This window comes from Carcharhinus amblyrhynchos, chromosome 25, assembly GCF_965287045.1.
Source record: "Carcharhinus amblyrhynchos chromosome 25, sCarAmb.v2.hapA, whole genome shotgun sequence".
NCBI classification, from domain to species: Eukaryota; Metazoa; Chordata; class Chondrichthyes; order Carcharhiniformes; family Carcharhinidae; genus Carcharhinus; species Carcharhinus amblyrhynchos.
Genome location: NC_137348.1, coordinates 12,268,424 through 12,285,169, shown reverse-complemented (window position 1 = coordinate 12,285,169; position 16,746 = coordinate 12,268,424). Strand labels below are relative to the sequence as shown.

Sequence of the window (16,746 nt, the reverse complement as noted above, 5' to 3'; positions counted from 1 at the left end):
TTAGGGGGATCGGTCACACTAAATTGCCCCTTAGTATCAGGGAAACTAAACGCATGGGGTTACAGGGATAGGGCCTGGGTGGGATTGTTGTCGGTGCAGACTCGGTTGGCTAAATGGCCTCCTTCTGCACTAGGGATTCTATGATAAATATTCAAAAAAGTGAATTAGGATTGGCTAGAGCATTATCCATAGCTCGTTATAGATTTATGAGCTTTTTTCCCTTAATTTCCCTCCCCATTCTGAAAGAATCAAAAACTTAATACAGGAACATGGACACTAATCACCTTGCTATTCTTGTGACATGGATAGTATGTTATCAAATTATTATTCTACACAAACTGCATTAAATCAGAGTCCAGTTCTGTTCTCAGTAACTTCCAGCAGAGGTATGATGCCCTTCCTTAACCCTGGAGATGTAGCACATTTACCACCAACCCACCTTAAATCACCACATGCTGGGCATTACAATTATCAGGCCATCACCAGAGATTTCATGTATTTGGTACAAAGTCCTTGGACCCTATAAACAAAAGTATGACCTTATGTGCATTATACGTGCAAATGCAACAATACCCCGTGTGAAACAGAATAGCCTGGTTATTTTTTTTAAATACTAAGTAAATAAAAATTAAAACTGAAGCCATATCTGGCCCTCTTAGTCATCAGATTTTGGAATAATCACCGCTCTAATCACTGATATTTAGACTACATAATCTGCAATGATTTATTAAAAGTAAAGTTCACAAGATTAACGCAGATTACAAGTTTTGATGTACAACTCTTCTGTTCACAAAATAACAAAAGATGCAATATTGCAGAAATCAACATGATTAAATTAGAAATTAGGGCAACATGTATGATCAAAGGTCCTTTACGTACACAGCACAACACCATTTTGTATTGCAGCAGTGGATGCAAGTTACATTTGAATGTGTCTCTGAGAAAAGCAGGGGTGGGGGGGTAAGAGTTGAAAATAAGAACCTCCTACAGCTGTTCAAAATAAATTGCAGCACAAGTGGTGCATAACCTAAAGTCTCAAATGTGTCCAAACATTAGAGAGAAGTCCAGAATGTAGCATTTGATAAATGATGACATTTGCACATTTATCAGCAACTTGTTCCTGGATATTTGAAAATCTAACCACATAGCTACATTGAAAATCACAAAATACGTCAACTGAAAATTCTTAAAAATCAATCCATTTCAAAAATTATTTAACCACTTGCACATCAATTTTTTCATCTGCAGCATATACTTACCCAATACGGTCAACTAGCCCATCCATGCTTTCATCTACAAGATGCCTGTTTGTTTGCCTTGTTCCAAATCCTTGCTCTTTAAATATTTGTGCAAAAGCCAGGAGGTCTTCTGGTCCCATCTCAAAATAGGCATAATATAAGAAGATGATCTCCAAAATTAGGGCCTGTTCCTTTAGACACTGTACAAACCATCGAGACACTTGACGCTCGGTCTATGGAAAACATTGAAAGGAAGTAATATAACATGATCTGTGCTATCTGAATGCATCTTGGTCAGGGAACAGGATTTTTAGAATAGGCAGTTGAATATTTGTTTCAAAAACAAGGTTTCACAAGATTGTTATACTTTGAGACAGTGTTTAATATAGAATAAAATGGAGGAATGAAGTCTGAAAGCAAACCTGGGCAGTTTAGTTATTAAAATTAATGGTTGTTTTACTGGAAAGAAGGTGCAAGGTTTTTGCATCTGTAGACAAGGGCAGAAGCATCTATGTTGACAGTGGATAGACTGTTAGTCTCCAAAGTCCCAGTAAGGTATTAAAGAATGTCAAGTTTATAAACAGTTATGCTATTGAATTTTAAAATCAAATGTAGTTGGGAGTCTAAAGAATAGTTTTTCAGGACTTCAAATCCTGGAGTCCTGAATACTAACTAGGTCCATGTGATTCACATGGCCAAGGAGACAGGCTTTGAAAGAGGAAGGGTGCCCTGGTAGTCACTTTAGAGTCAGCTTCCAAGGGTTATACCTTAGGGGAATCTAAGTGTCATTGACAAGAGTAGTTAGAGGTAGCAATTATCTATGGTTTACCACGCAGAAATGCAGGCAGGAGCGCAAACACAGATAGAAAAGACTAACTTTATAAGAATTATAAACTAGGCTACAAGGTATGCTCAGTTGAGCTAGAGGAAGAATCTGCAGGAAAACATTCACAATGAAACACAGTCCTCGGGATTAAATGTTATCACTCTAGAAAAAGAAAACAATGGAAGTAAACCTTTGCGAGATAAAAATCAATTTGGACTGGTTCCGGAAGGAATTCATGTTGACTTTACAGAATTGCCATGTGACCCATTGTGTCTCCAGCAGCATTCAGAATAAGAATAATTAGCTGTAGGAGAGCTGACACCTGGTTAGTTAAACACAATTTTCCCTTTAGAAATCCATGCTGGCTCTCCCTAATGCAATACAGTTTTCCATCTAACTACTGATTCTATCCCAAATAATTGTTTCTTGAAGCTTCGCCACCAGTGAAGTTAACTGATTGGTCTGTAATTGCTGGGGCTATCCTTGCATCCTTTTTTGAACAAGGGCATAATATTTCCATATCTCCAGTCCTCTGACCTTCCCTGAGTCTGGAGATGACTGGAAGACATGGCCAGCAATTTCCATTCTCCCTTCCTTCAATATCCTGGGATACTTCAGATGTGGTCCCGGTTCCTTGTCAACTTAAAGCACCAACAGAGTCTCATCACTTCCTCCGGATCAATTTTGAACTCTGCTAGGAAGAGAGTTACATAAGAACATAAGAAATAGGAGCAGGAGTAGGCCATCTGGCCCTTCGAGCCTGCCCCGCCATTCAATAAGATCATGGCTGATCTGTCGTGGCTCAGTTCCACATTCCCACCCTCTCCCCATAATCCTTAATCCCCTCTCTTATCAAAAACCCATCAACCCGCGTCTTAAAAATATTTAGCAAGGTAGCCTCCACCACTTCAACGGGCAGAGAATTCCAGAGATTCACCACCCTTTGAGTGAAGAAGTTCTTCCTCAACTCCGTTCTAAACCACCCCCCCGCCCTTTATCTTGAGGCCGTGCCCCCTAGTCCTACTGTCCTTTCTGAGCGGGAAGAGTCTCTCCACCTCTATCCTATCCATCCCATTCATCATCTTATACATCTCAATGAGATCTCCCCTCATCCTTCTAAACTCTAACGAGTACAAGCCTAGTTTATTCAGCCTCTCCTCATAGCTCAACTCCCTCAACTCCAGCATCAGCCTAGTAAACCTCCTCTGCACTCCCTTCCTTGCCTATCACCATTACTTGGGTATATCTCCTTGGTAAAGGCAAGTGCAAAGTATTTCTTTAATACCTCAGCCATGCCCTGGTTCCCATGTGCAAATTCCCTTTCAGGGCCCTAACCGACACCAACCTTTTACTATTTATATACCATTTCTGTTTTGAAGATAACCTGTTGTTCAGCTACTTTTTCCCTACAAACCTTTCATTTGAGCCTAACTGGCCCATCTCCATTATTGCCAGCTCTCCCCCCAGCTAACTACTCTTGCTCTGGATTGCCTTTTCTAACACCATTCTAAACTTTACGATACAATGCTCACCGTCTCCTAAGTGTTCCCCTACTGATGCTTGATCTACTTGGCCCACATTACTTCCAAGCACCAGGGTCAAAAGTGCATCCTTTCTTGTTGGACTGCAGACAAAGGCTGAAGAAAATTTTCCTGAACACAATCTAGGAACCTTTGCCCATCTGCCCTTTACACCACCACTGTTCTAATCTATATTCAGATAATTAAAGTCCCCCATTATAATTACTCTATAATGTTGGCATCTATTATTTCTCTACAGATCTGTTTTTCTATATCCTTCTCAGTAACTGGTGGGAAGGAGGGGGAGCAAGCTAGAAAAATTTCTTCCCTGGACGTGGATAAAGATAGCAGCTTGAGGAAGGAGGCTCAGCGTCACAGGGATTAGGGAAAGAGGGCCACTGAATTGAACACACTGCTTTACAGTCCGCAAAAATCGACAATGGTAACTACACACAGGAGCAATTTGATTATAGGTTGGAGCTTCGCCTGGGAGACCCAGTACAAGTATATAATAATTGAGCCAAATAAAACATACAAAATTAGGGAATATAAATACCATTAGATTCCCATGCGTTTCCCAAGTTGGAGCTTCAGTTTTGAACAATTCTTCAAACTGCTTCCGATAATTCACAACCAGTTCCTTCTCCAGCTTGTCTACACATTTTGAATACTCAATCTATGGGATGAATCAATATAAATAAATCATCAACTACCATAATGAACATACAATGTGGTCAACAATAACTTCGTGCTGTTCAATTACAAATATTTTGCGCTTCAATTTCAATGAAAATCAATAAAAATATATGCTAATGAATCACTTGTTAAAAGTCAACAATATAGAACGTAATTTTTAACAATGGTAGTAGGTGCTATAGCATTTCCCAACAACTCTACACAAAATTGTTTAAATTTCACACAAATAATTCATCACTGCATTAATTTAGCTTACCCTGTAAGGGTGTCGTTCATCTTGGAAATACGTGAGTAGGTACAGAACACACCGTAGCGTGTACAATCTTTCTTCATAATAGTATTCTGCAATCTGAGCACAGGGAGACAAGAAATCTAAATTTCAAGAAAAAAAACATACAAAATGGAAAACCAAGTTGCAAAAATTATTAGCCAGTTTCAGGCAGAAATAAATCACTAGGTTATTTTCAGTGCAGTTGATTTTTTTTTATTTTTGAATTTCACATCACACTGATTCAAATTCATCGATAGACAGAACAATCCAAGCTATGGATTGCACAATCAATAGATAAGGCTGTTAAGTGCACAAGAGGTAAATTTTGCCATTTTTGCCTTACCTGATAGGCTGAACAAGCTACGGATTGTGTAACTATCAATGAAATTCTCCCCTGCCACACCACCACCACTACAGTCAAGATATGTGACTTTTCTTAAGTCTGGTGGCTTGTCTTTTGTAATTCTGACCCCAAAAGTAAACAGAAGTCATCACGCCTGTGACAGGCAGATTAAAGCCATGTCAACCATGAAAACCACAACCCTTTGGGGTGTTTATCAGAAAATATGACCATCAAATTGAAAGGAAAAATAAGTCACTGAAAAACAGTATATCCCAATCTCTGAACTGAAAGAAATACTGTAATTTAAAACTGCAGTTAACTTTACTTTAGATAACTGCACATCAGACCACAGTGACTATACACTGCTTGTGTACTTGTTTCCTGATTTCTATATGCCATTGAGTATAACTGATCCCATTTCAGTACTTAAAATTAGGAAAGACAAAGTGGATTGATGTCATTCCACATCATACTGATTTGGACTGAGATCAGAAAACAATTCTGCTGGAGAAACCTCCCAAATTGAGAGTCGTGTACTTGGGAATTGAATAGTTAAAAAGAAAAAGCGATAAAGAAAGGAAAGATAGAGTATGAAGCTAAACTAGCTCTAAATATAAAGAATGATAGTAAAAGTTCTTTTGTGTCGGTCTTCACGGAGGAGGACACAAATAGCTTGCCGAACATTAAAGATAGAAGGATGGTAGGAGATGAGGTCTTTAGTGCAATTACTGTCACTAGAGAGGTAGTGCTTGATAGACTAATGGGGCAAGGTAGACAAGTCCCCAGGACCGGGTGAAATGCATCCCAGAGTTCTGAAAGAAATGGCAGAGGTGATAGCGGATGCCTTAGTAATTATTTATAAAAATTCGCTGGACTCTGGGGAAGTGGCGGAAGATTGGAAAATGGCTAATGTTATGCCGCTGTTTAAAAAAGGTAGCAGACAAAAGGCAGGGAATTATAGGCCGGTTAGTTTAACGTCCATAGTTGGAAAAATGCTAGAATCCGTCATCAAAGAAGAAATAGCAAGGCACCTAGAAAAGAACGGTTTGATGCAGCACGGATTCATGAAGGGGGAAGTTGTGTTTAACAAACTTATTGGATTTCTATGAGGATGTGACTAGTGTGGTAGACAGAGGGGAACCGGTGGATGTGGTGTTTTTAGATTTCCAAAAGGCATTTGATAAGGTGCCTCACAAAAGGTTGCTGCAAAAGGTTAGGGTGCACGGAATTAGGGGTAAGGTGTTAGCGTGGATTGAGGATTGGTTGTCTAATAGGAAGCAGAGAGTTGGAATCAATGGGTGCTATTCTGGTTGGCAGTTGGTGACTAGTGGAATGCCGCAGGGATCGGGGCTGGGGCCGCAACTGTTTGCCATTTACATAGATGATCTGGAGGAGGGGACTGAGTGTAGGGTAACAAAATTTGCTGATGACACGAAGGTGAGTGGAAAAGCAAATTGCGTGGAAGGCACAGAAAGTCTGCAGAGGGACCTGGATAGGCTGAGTGAGTGGGAGAGGACCTGGCAGATGGAGTATAATGTTAGCAAACGTGAGGTTATCCACTTTGGTAGAAATAATAGTAGAAGGGATTATTATTTAAAGAGCGAAAAGCTGCAGCATGTTACAGTGCAGAGGGACCTGGGGGTCCTTGTGCATGAGTCGCAAAAACCCAGTCTGCAGGTGCAGCAGGTGATCAAGAAGGTGAATGGAATGTTGGCCTTCATAGCAAGGGGAATAAAATATAAAAGCAAGGAGGTCTTGCTGCAACTGTACAGGGCACTAGTGAGGCTGCAACTGGAGTACTGTGTGCAGTTTTGGTCACCGCATTTGCGAAAGGATATACTGGCCTTGGAGGGAGTGCAGAGAAGGTTCACTAGGCTGATACCGGAGATGAGGGGGCTAGCCTATGAGGAGAGATTGAATAGACTGGGTCTGTACTCAGAGTTTAGAAGGCTGAGGGGGGATCTTATAGAGACATATAAGATAATGAAGGGGCTAGATTGGGTAGAGGTAGAGAGATTCTTCCTGCTTAGAAAGGATATCAGAACTAGAGGGCACAGCCTCAAAATAAGGGGGAGCAGTTTAGATCGGAGATGAGGAGGAACTTCTTCACTCAAAGGGTGGAGAGTCTCTGGAATTCTTTGCCCATTGAAGTGGTGGAGGCTACCTCACTAAATATATTTAAGTCAAGGGTAAATAGGTTTCTGACAGACAAGGGAATTAAGGGTTATGGGGAGAAAGCGGGAAACTGGAACTGATCCGCTTCAGATCAGCCATGATCTTGTTGAATGGCAGGGCAGGCTCGAAGGCCTACTCCTGCTCCTATTTCTTATGTTCTTATTAAAAGAAAACAAACAAGCTGCTAAATTCATTTTTAAACAAGTTCACATGCTAGGGAAAGAAAATTCTGAAGAATAACTTAAATCAGGAGCATATTTCTTGAAAAGCTGTTTTTTTTAATCTTTCAAATGAGGATATTGAGTTCTGCCTTCATCTCTTGCAATGAAGCACCTAATGTATCTATCAAGAAACATGAGCCATTAATCAAATAGTAACCACCCCTCCCCGCTCTTTTACTTCCCCATTGTGTGAAGTCACAACTTTCCATTCCATCTTCCCCACAGCAGATTGGCCACTCGGTGGGGTTTGTGAGAGGGCACAGATCAATTTGGCATTCATCATTATCACAGCCCTACTACTGGCTGCACACAAATGCTGTATTTTTATGATTTATATGACCAACATACCTTCAGCTGCAGAGCCTGACTCTGTCTTTCATCTTGCAGTACTGTCTGAAAAAATAAAAGAAACAGATAAACCAACTATATGGTAATAAATCCTATCTGTCAAAATTTTTTTTTCCCCCAGAAACATTTTATAACAGTGAAGTCAGCACAGGATATAAATTGGAAACTCAAAACTCAACCAGATCCTAATTCTCACCTCAACTGTTGGTATAACTTCTACATATTAATACAATTAACAATGTCAAGGATATATCACTGGGGTTGCTTCAAGTCTGAACCAAACTAATAGTAGACAACATAGATATATAATCACATCCAATTCATTAGGTTATTCATTATGAAAAGAAATCAAACAGTGTTCATACCGTGTAAAAATTACATCTAGGTAAGGAAGTCTTCCTTATTAATAAGCTCCTTTATTGCTCATTAAGTCTTTTTGTACCAAAGTACCCATGTCAACCTTCCCCTTAAGCTCTGTACATGCAAAGCTGCACAGCAATTTCAAGTCTGCAGGGTTGTGCCCTGTGGGGCCACACATTAAAATGAACATTGGAATGAGCAAAGAAAATTTGCAGGGATTTTTCAATCCATTCTTGGTCTATTAAAGCATCCATCAAGAGTTGTACCTTTATTGAGCCTTGTGTGCCTCTGTAATCCTCTTGTAGATATGACTGCAATATCTGAACACTTTGCTGTTCATCCAAATTCTGTCCAAGAACAATAAAGCAATTATCACAACAACTGAAAGCCACTGTAATAAACAAGTTGTGCATTTTCCAAATTTATAAATCAAAAACAATAGAATTTAGCTTCAAGACTACTGGTTCAAAATAAAAGTGGTACAGAGAAACCAATCTAAACATATTGAACCATATATATATAAAATAAAAATCATTAAAAGTTTAGCAATGAAAAAACATATTGGAGCCATCTAAATTCATCCTTCAAATAAAGAAACAAACAATGTCAAATGATCTTCACTTTTATTGTTAGATTTGAGGTCCAAAAATGGGTTCAAACATCCCTGAACTTGTTTTATTTTGGACCATCACACCTGATAGAAATTTTCATTCCTTCTCGGTCAGGTACACAGTCCCAACACGCAGTTAATGCTAACTCACTCATTGGCACATAAAACAGTAATAATCATACACACCAAGAATTTGCTGATCCGTAGCCCAAGTTCCTTCAGCGGCGCCACCACCTCCTTATCAGCCTTAAGCTTCTCTCCAGAGCACGCACTGCAAGACAAACAACCAGTTCCCACCTCAGTTTTACTTCCATAAATTACCTTACTCAGTACCTGCAAATGACATGTTTTAATGCTGTTAGCTACCGTGACAAGTTATCTTGTCCTGATCTGTTATTGTTAGAGGCTACTTAATAATTTCAGAAATAAAATCAAAAGCATTCCAAGTGTACAAATACAGCCACTGGGGTTCTTTATGCCTACTAACACTACACACATTTTTTATGCCCAGTTTATGAGTTTATGCCCAAAAAATGGCTATCCTGCATGATTTATTTCCAACCAACAAACCAACTATTGGAGTCTTATAAACAAATTGACAAAACCTATCTGCTTGTGCATCCTCTTTGATTGTTAATTTTCACATACTATTACAAATTAATCACCCACTTATGCACGATCCATACCTATCCACAAAAGATGTACAGTACTTCAAACTATGTGGAAAATAAATCCAGTAAGCTTTATAACAAAAAAGTAAGCCATATTATCCAGCTATTAATATAAACTTCACAAGTTTAAAGCATTTATTTATTTAAGGTACCACAGTACCTCAACAATTGGTGATATAAAAATAAACAAAAGGTACCAGCGTTACCTAGGGGGCTTGTAGTAAGATAAACCAGCCAGTAACCGCTCACAATGCCGATCCAACTCTGCTCCAATCTGATCCTGAAAGAAAATAAGCATTTGAAATCAGTCTGTAACTGACCCTCTTTGCAATTTACACATATAATTATCCTTCCTTCCAACCATACCCACACTCAATTGTAATTTTAGTAGGATTTGCTTCAATAATGTTGTATCATTTCTATTTTCTATTATTTTCTTTCCCAAAATACAACAATCTACTCCCAAGCTTTTTGTTGTTCTATTGATAACACTTAACAACAATTTACTCAAGTGCCTTCTGATATTTCTGAACCTGAAGAATATTTTGCTCTCAAATAGCCCAAAGGTCTGCAAATTGCACACAGAATTATGGCTACAAATCTGGCAGCAAAACAGAATGATTTAGTATCTTTTGAAAATTATTTTAACTCATAGGTGCAGCATCTCAAAGAATCATTCGCATTATTAAATCTTAGTTTACTCCCATTGATAACTCTGGAGAAATACCAATCCTTCAACAAAGCCAACAGAAGCTAAGCAAACAACTTCAAATTGGGTAACATTTTGACTGAGTTGAACTTACAGTTTCTCTCAGCGCTGATCTCCCCAGTAAAATTGTCCATAGTTCCCGACTGCTCCTGTGAACAAATCATTACACAAAATCCAGAATATAAATGCTATATTTTAAGAGAAGACATCCACATCACCTTAACAAAACTCGATACCATGCTTTGATCTTGCCCAAACACTCACGCAAATCAGTAGTCTCAGCCTTACCAGCAACATAATGATGAAATATGAACATTATTACCCTGCAAACTTACTGCCCAACTGGAGTTGATATTGCCTTTCAAATTAACTTTATATAAGACCCTCAATGCTATTAGAGAGAAGAACTTGCTATCCCCACAGTATGAACAAGGCTGCAATATTACACTGGAAAATGACACTATTACATTATTCCCAGTATTTTGTGCTGCTACACATTATGTACATATTGAATTTTCATTTCAAAATAATTTTAAGTTGCTTCTGCAAAATGGAACCCAAATAAAAGCTTGCAAAAAGGTTTTCACGTTTTTAATAAACACAATTAACTAATAAAAAAATCTTACCACAGTAAAATACCAACAAATGGTTCTACGATCAGCTTGGCTCAGTCTGTGTCAGAACATTATGATTTCAAGCTCTAATGGTCTTAAGTATGTAATACTTCAGCACTGTACTGACGGAAAGCTGCATTGTCAGAAGTGCCATCTTTTTGATGAGGCATTAACCTAAGGCATCAACTACCAAAAGTTCCTAGGTCACACCCTGAAGAGTTCCAAAACTGACTTGGTCGACATTGTCCACAAGGCCAACACCGCAAAGCAGAGCACCAAATCATTTCTCTTTGTCAAATGAACTTTGCACTCCAAATGAAGGATATTGGCCCTTGAAAACCATATTCTTTCCCCTCCCTCATCTCAAGTGCGACGCAGATTAAATGTGGAATGTTCTCCCAAAAAAAAACTTTAACTTCAGCACCATACCCATCCTATTAAGCATCACTTCCTAATTTTGTCTTCAGCATCAATTAATTTCAATAATTTATCCTTGTTACATTTATTCTGTTTACATTTTATATGTCAGTCAAATGTAAATATTTGTTAACTCCTCCAGAGAATAAATATAACTAAAATTAACCCTTCCCTGTAATTCTACCTCTGCAATTGATAATTTTTGATGACTACACGTTGTGAAAGTCGGGCTGCACGTGGGTGTTGTTTTGTTAATGAACTGCTAGGAAAGAATCCCTTCGGATTAAAATCTTCTCACTGATAGTTCACTCTAACCCAGACAGTGTGTGTTGAAGGATAAAGTATGATTTTCCACATGACCCAGCTGCTATTAAGGACTACTGGGTAAATTTAAGAGGACGCAGCTATTTAAAAGCAATTGGTTCCAGTAATTTTGAATTGTGGGTGAGAAACAAAATATATTTTAGTTACTAGAAAATATCTGGATGGTTAAAATTAGTTTTTAAATATTTGTGAACTTCTCCAAAATCAATGCTTGGGAGAGGTATTGGAAATAAGCAGCAGCAAGAAAGTAACAGATTTTGAAGCCAAAGTCATAATGCAAAAAAAGCCTTAAAACTCTTTGTTTGATTACTAACTGTAAAATTTACCTCTACATGGTGTTGGTTTGAGGCAAGTTTACCCAATTATTTTGCCCTTCGCAGCACCTATTCCATCAGATGATGCAGCAGTGCACCTTAACTGGCAGGAAGTAACATGTCCTGCATTTAAAAGATTGGGAACTTACAGATGTGTAGGAAACATCTGTAATGTGTAGTATACATTAACAAGTGTGGCAAGATGCTGGTACATTCAAACATACCATGTATCAAGCAGATAGCACAAATTGCACGTCACAACATGCTACCCAAAAACAATAACTTTCATTCATATGGTATCCAGAATGGACTTGAGGTTCCAAATGACTTCCTGTACTGTAATTGCTATCTTTAATAGAGGAATGTGTCCCAGGGACCTTCAGAGGCAGATAATAGAGTACAACAAACACAGGCAAAAAGAGGAGATATTACGACAGGTTATAAAAAGCTTCAAAGAGAAATTTTAAGGAAAGTCTTAAAAGGAAGAGAAAGAGTGATGAAGAGATGAGAATAGTTTTGGAAAAAGCACCAAAGAATACACTACTTAATTTCACAAGTCAGAATTATCCTATGAATGAATTTGTCCTTTTGTGCAATTTTTTAAGATGGCAGAGAGTGCTATTGAATCACATGACAGAAAAGGAAAGAAAGCCATAAGAAACCAAATAAAAACTGCAAAAGATGCACTATTTTCAATAGCTAAAAGGAGGAGTAAACTGGAGGGCGAATTTTTATTAAAAATATGAACTTATTTTCTCTTCACATTCTGGTTGTAAAATACATAGGCAACATTCAATCAAGTATTTGAAAGAAATTGTAGATTCTATAACTAGACAACAAGTTTACTCCATAGTCACTGATCTGGTAAATTGTAATCACATGGGACTCAAAGTATGGAATTTATCAAGTTGTTGCATCATAAAAGCTCTGTAGCTTTTTCTATGGATGGAGAAATGCTGAGAATAAAAGTACATTTCAGCTTGAATAACAGCCAATAAAAATGAAACAATGCCTCTCACTAAAATGTAATGTTTATTCCTACACTAAAGTCTGAGCATTGCAACCAGGGAAATTGAGGAGCAAATATATAAGGAGTTTACAGATAGCGTCAAGCAAAATAGGGTGGTAATAGCAGGGGATTTTAACTTTCTCAACATTGACACGGACAGCCATGGTATTAGAGGCTTAGATGGAGAGAAATTTGTTGAGTGCATTCATGAGGAATTTCTCATTCAGTATGTAGATGGCCTGACTAGAGAGAGGGCAAAACTTGACCTTCTCTTGGGAAATAAGGAAGGCAGGTGGCAGAACTGTTAGTGAGGGATCACTTTGGGACTAGTGACCATAATTCCATTAGTTTTAAGATAGGTATGGAGAATGATAGGTCTGGCCCAAAAGTAAAAATTCTAAATTGGAGCAAGGCCAATTTTAGACAGGAACTTTCAAAAGTTAACTGGGAGAGTCTGTTGGCAGGTAAAAGGACATTTGGTAAGTGCGAGGCTTTCAAAAACGTATTAACCAGGGTTCAGGGTAAGCACACTCCATTTCGAGTGAAGGACAAGGCTGGTAGAAGTAGGAAAGCCTAGGTGACTTGGGATAATAAGGCCCTGATCAAGAACGAGGAGACACATAACATTCAGAGGCAGCTGGGATCAAGTTGATCCCTTGAAGAGTATAGAGGGTGTAGGAGTAAACAGAAAAATCAGGAGGGCAAAAAGGGGACATGAGATTGCTTTGGCAGATAAACTAAAGGAGAATCAAAAGAGATTCTACAAATACATAAAGACCAAAAGAGTAACTAGGGAGAGGGTAGAGCCTCTTAAGGATCAGTAAGGGCATCTATGAGCAGATCTACAAGATATGGTGAGATCCTAAATGAATATTTCTCATCAGTATTTACTATTGAGAAAAGCATGGATGTTAGGGAATTTGGGGAAATAAATAGTGATGTCTTGAGGAATGTACATATAACAGTGGTGCTGGAAGCCTTAAAGTGCATCAATGTAGATAAATCCATGGGACCTAATGAAGTGTATCCCATTGTGGGAGGCTAGAGAGGAAACTGCAGGTCCCCAAGCAGAGATATTTGAATCATTGTCAGCCACCGGTTAGATGCTTGAAGATTGGAGGGTGGCAAAACGTTGTGCCTTTGTTTAAACAGGGCCGCAGGGAAAACCCTGGAGACTACAGGCCGGTGAGTCTCACATCTATAGTGGATAAGTTGTTAGAAGGTATTCTGAGAGACAGGATCTACAGGCATGTAGAAAGGCAAGGACTGATTAGGGACAGTCAGCATGGCTTTGAGAGTGGAAAATCATGTCTGTCAAATTTGATTGAGTTTTCTGAAGGGGCATTCAAGAAAGTCAGTGAAGACAGTGCAGTTGACGTTGTCTACATGGACTTTAGCAAGGCCTTTGACAAGGCACTACATGGTGGGTTATTGCATAAGGTTAAATCTCACAGCATCCAGGGTGAGATAGCCAAATGATACAATTGGCTGGATGACAGAACTCAGGGTGATTTTAAAGGATTGTTTCTCAAACTGAGGCCTATGACCAGCGGTGTGCCTCAGGGATCAATGCTGGGTCCACTGTTATTTATGTTAATGATTTGGATGAGAATTTACAAGGCATGGTTAGCAAGTTTCCAGGTGACACCAAGATTGGTGGGCAAAGTAAACAGTGAAGAAGGTTATTGAGGATTGCAGCGGGATCTTGATCAATTGGGCCAGATGGAGTTTAATTTGGATAAATGCGAGGTCAGGCATTTTGGTAGATCAAATCAGGGAGGACTTAGTTAGCGGTAGGGCATTGGGAAGAGTTATAAAACAAAAATCTCAGGGTACATGTTCATAGTTCCTTGAAAATGGAGTTACAGGTGAACAGAGTAGTGAAGGCGGCATTCAGCATGCTTGGTTTCATCGGTCAGAACATTGAGTACAGGAGTTGGGACGTCTTGTTGAAGTTGTACAAGACATTGGTAAGGCCACACTTGGAACACTATGTACAGTTCTGGTCACCCTACTATAGAAAGGACATTATTAAACTAGAAAAAGTGCAGAAAAAGTTTACTAGGATGCTACCAGGATTTGATGGATTGAGTTATAAGGAGGGGCTGGATAGACTGGGGCTTTTTTCTCTGGAGCGTAGGAGACTGAAGGGTGATCTTATAGAGGCCTATAAAATAACGAGGGGCGCAGATCAGCTAGATTGTCAATATCTTTTCCCAAAAGTATGAGAGTCTAAAACCAGAGGACATAGGTTTAAGGTGAGAGGGGAGAGATACAAAAAGGTCCAAAGTGGCATTTTTTTCAGAGGGTGGCAAGTGTCTGGAAGAAGCTGCCAGGCGTCGTAGTAGAGGCAGATATAATTTTTAAAAAGTATTTAGGCAGTTACATGGGTAAGATGGGTATAGAGAGATATGGGCCAAACACGGGCAATTGGGACTAGCTTCGTGGTTAACAACAAAGTGGCGGCATGGACAAGTTGGGCCAAAGGGCCAATTTCCATGCTGTAAACCTCTAACCAATCATTTTCATTCATAGTACTATGCTGAAAATTGCACTGCGAAACAATAAGCAACATAAGGGTGTATGCTTCAGTTATACAAGGCATTGTTGAGATCGCATTTCAAATACTTAATTTAAATAGAGAATTTAAATAATTTAAATAGAGAATCCTGAACAGTGGATATTGAAAGGATGTTTCTTCTGGTCAGTGAATCCAGAACTAGGGGGGCACTGTTATAGATGAGGAGAATGTTTTTTCCTCGCAGAGGGTTGTGCAACTTTGGAACACTGCCTGAGAGGCAGTGGAAGCAGGATCACTGATTTTTTTTAAGGCAGAAGTGCATGGATCCTTGTTGGGTGAGGGAAAAATCAAAGGTTATCTAGACTAGGTCAGAGGTCAGGTGTTTCCTGCATGTCAGTGCAGACTTGATGGGACGAATGGCCTCTTCTGCACTATATGATTCTGAAAATAGGGATCTCAAAACAGACCTTATTGAATGGCAGGGAAGCACAAGGGACCCAATGGCCTACTTCTGTTCCTATTTCATATGGAACTTATATTCATAACATATGGCCTGTGGCTTATGTTCATAACACATGGCCCGTGGGTAGCACAGTGGTTAGCATTGTTGCATCACAGTGCCAGGGACCTGGGTTCAATTCTGGCCTTGGGTCACTGTCTGTGCGGGATCTGCACATTCTCTGTGCATTTGCGTGGGTTTCCTCCCACACTCTAAAGGTGTGCGGGTTAGGTGTATGGGCATGCTAAACTGTCCCTTAGCGTCAAAAAGATTAGCGGAATAAATATGTGGAACTACAGGGATAGGGTCTGTGGGTGAGATTGTTGTCAGTACCGGCTTGATGGGTTGAAAAGCCCCCTTCTGCAATGTATGGACTCTATGATAGGAAGGCTGACTAAAACTCATTTGTGGGGATTTTTTCATATATCTGACTTCTGGCTAAGCTCGTGCGCCGTCCGCATTGCTAGGACTATTCATAGGAACCTCGGTGACAAGGTCTGCTTTGGTACAGATCTAGTACCAAGGTCTGCTAGTACAGGTGCTAGGTGAAGATCCTGGGTACCAGATGGTCCTTTCAGATCAGAGTGACGGGGAAGAGTTTGAGAGAAAGAACAGTTTCCTGTCAGGATTCCGGTAAATTTATATCCCTTTTTAAAATAACGACAATTCGCAATTACTTGTTTGCAAAATGATGAGGGCGAAACATTAAAACGAATATTCTGAAAGGATCAAATGCCCATTTCGCTCCATTATGTGTCAGCCTGATGGAGAGTTTGAATGTAAACTCGTGTCGAGCGCGCTCTTACCCAGTTACCAACTGTAAACCACCCCCCACCGCCACTGCTCACACCGGCCTCCAGCTCGCCCTTCATCCCAGATAAAGTAGATTTTATTCAGCAGAGGCGCCTGCCTTTGATCCAAATCGGAGCTATCGTTTCGGGATTCTATTTCTGGGGTGAGGAGGGAGGAAAAAAAAGTTTTCATCTATTTTTCTTTACCTCACATACGGCCCGACCGCCGCCGACGCCATTGCCGACCCTCCTCACGTGATCGACGCTTC

The 16,746-nt window shown here is 39.5% G+C and overlaps 2 protein-coding genes across 4 annotated transcripts in view; one reads left to right on the top strand and one right to left on the bottom strand.

The window, feature by feature from the left end:
* Positions 1-16,723, bottom strand: part of nup188 (nucleoporin 188) — a 97,838-nt gene extending 81,115 nt beyond the window's left edge. For all 3 annotated transcript variants that reach the window (XR_013889452.1, XR_013889451.1, XM_080211944.1), the window contains exons 1-9: positions 16,685-16,723; positions 10,083-10,137; positions 9,486-9,559; positions 8,795-8,879; positions 8,265-8,345; positions 7,639-7,683; positions 4,537-4,629; positions 4,141-4,260; positions 1,260-1,471 (exon numbers count right to left, since the gene is read on the bottom strand). Coding sequence is in view for 1 of the 3 variants with exons in the window: in XM_080211944.1 (XP_080068070.1) it covers positions 1,260-1,471; positions 4,141-4,260; positions 4,537-4,629; positions 7,639-7,683; positions 8,265-8,345; positions 8,795-8,879; positions 9,486-9,559; positions 10,083-10,137; positions 16,685-16,716 (797 nt within the window). In the remaining 2 variants the exon portion in view is untranslated. The remainder of the gene's footprint in view (positions 1-1,259; positions 1,472-4,140; positions 4,261-4,536; positions 4,630-7,638; positions 7,684-8,264; positions 8,346-8,794; positions 8,880-9,485; positions 9,560-10,082; positions 10,138-16,684) is intronic.
* The window catches only part of LOC145358184 (kynurenine--oxoglutarate transaminase 1-like), a 247,401-nt gene that overhangs the window by 48,906 nt on the left and 181,749 nt on the right, over positions 1-16,746 (top strand). The window lies entirely within an intron of this gene.